The sequence below is a fragment of the Acanthamoeba castellanii genome, assembly GCF_000313135.1.
Source record: "Acanthamoeba castellanii str. Neff unplaced genomic scaffold scf7180000083885, whole genome shotgun sequence".
Taxonomy (NCBI): domain Eukaryota; phylum Discosea; order Longamoebia; family Acanthamoebidae; genus Acanthamoeba; species Acanthamoeba castellanii.
This window is the reverse complement of record NW_004457337.1, coordinates 5,704-6,756: the sequence shown is the minus strand read 5'-3', so window position 1 is coordinate 6,756 and position 1,053 is coordinate 5,704. Positions and strand designations below refer to the sequence as shown.

The 1,053-nt window shown below is 51.2% G+C and overlaps 1 protein-coding gene across 1 annotated transcript in view; it reads right to left on the bottom strand.

The window, feature by feature from the left end:
- The window catches only part of ACA1_018000 (betalactamase), a gene marked incomplete at both ends in the record, with an annotated part of 1,779 nt that extends 1,104 nt beyond the window's left edge, over window positions 1-675 (bottom strand). The window contains 5 exons of the mRNA XM_004335706.1: window positions 1-52; window positions 125-228; window positions 296-432; window positions 501-589; window positions 653-675. Of these exons, the coding sequence (XP_004335754.1) occupies window positions 1-52; window positions 125-228; window positions 296-432; window positions 501-589; window positions 653-675 (405 nt within the window). The remainder of the gene's footprint in view (window positions 53-124; window positions 229-295; window positions 433-500; window positions 590-652) is intronic.
- Between the last annotated feature and the right edge of the window lie 378 nt (window positions 676-1,053).

Sequence of the window (1,053 nt, the reverse complement as noted above, 5' to 3'; positions counted from 1 at the left end):
GTCCCTGAAGATGAGGGACATCAAGTGGCACAGATCCTCCACCGTGGAATACCTAACACGCGCACATGTAAAGCATGAGATCTCTTGCATCCCTGAAGCTTCCCTTTCAAGTGATGGTGCGTACATCTGGCCTGCGGGAGCTTCCCATCCCAGATCATAAAGAGGCGCAGGTTGGTCTGTTCCATCGAAGTAGCCCACAGCCATCTTGCTTTTTACCTCGGGTGTAAACTGATGGCCACACCCGATTAATTTGATCACTTCGGTCAACGTTGTGGGACAAGTTTGTGAGGCGTACCGTGAATCCGGTGTTGGTCATGTTCAACGATTGGAGAATGTTCTTCTCGACGTACGATTCAAAGCTTTCGCCAACAAGCTCCTCAAGGAGACGGCCAAGCAGGGCGAACCCAAAATTGCTGTACGATGGTCTAGTGTCTTTGGAATGAAATGATGAGTGAGAACAATGTTGAAGCTGGTCTGAGTGGAGCCACCCTCCAACGTACCGATGGGTTGAATGGTTTTCTGCGAGTTGATGCGTCTCAGTATCTCATCAGTGGTGACGTTGCAGTCTCCCCATAACCCGCCACACGGCCTGCGTGAGAGGAGTCTGAGTTCATCGTTGCGACGAAAAAATCTTGAGAGTGTGATGACTTACGAGGAGCGTGGGAGGCCGGCCATATGGGATCCCAACTGACGCCAAGTTATGCCCCGCTTCGTAGGAAAGACGTTCTGGATGGCGGACTTCCACTGAGGGAACTTCTTGCCGATCTACAATGATCACCCACCACAGTTATAGGGTTAGTTATCAGGAAAACGACTCCTGGCCTTCAAGACGAAAGAGGACCTCTTCATCGAGATCAAGGACGCCACGGTCACGGAGCTGGAGAAGCATCAGATCAGGAAACACCTTCGATATCGATCCTACATTGCACCAGAACCATCCAAGTTAGTAAGCAGAGTCCTCACTCGCGCAAAATAGTGCTCGAAGCATACCAATCCTGAAGATGTTATCGGGACTGACGGGTCTGGCCTTCGGTCCCATCTCTGCAGAGCCCA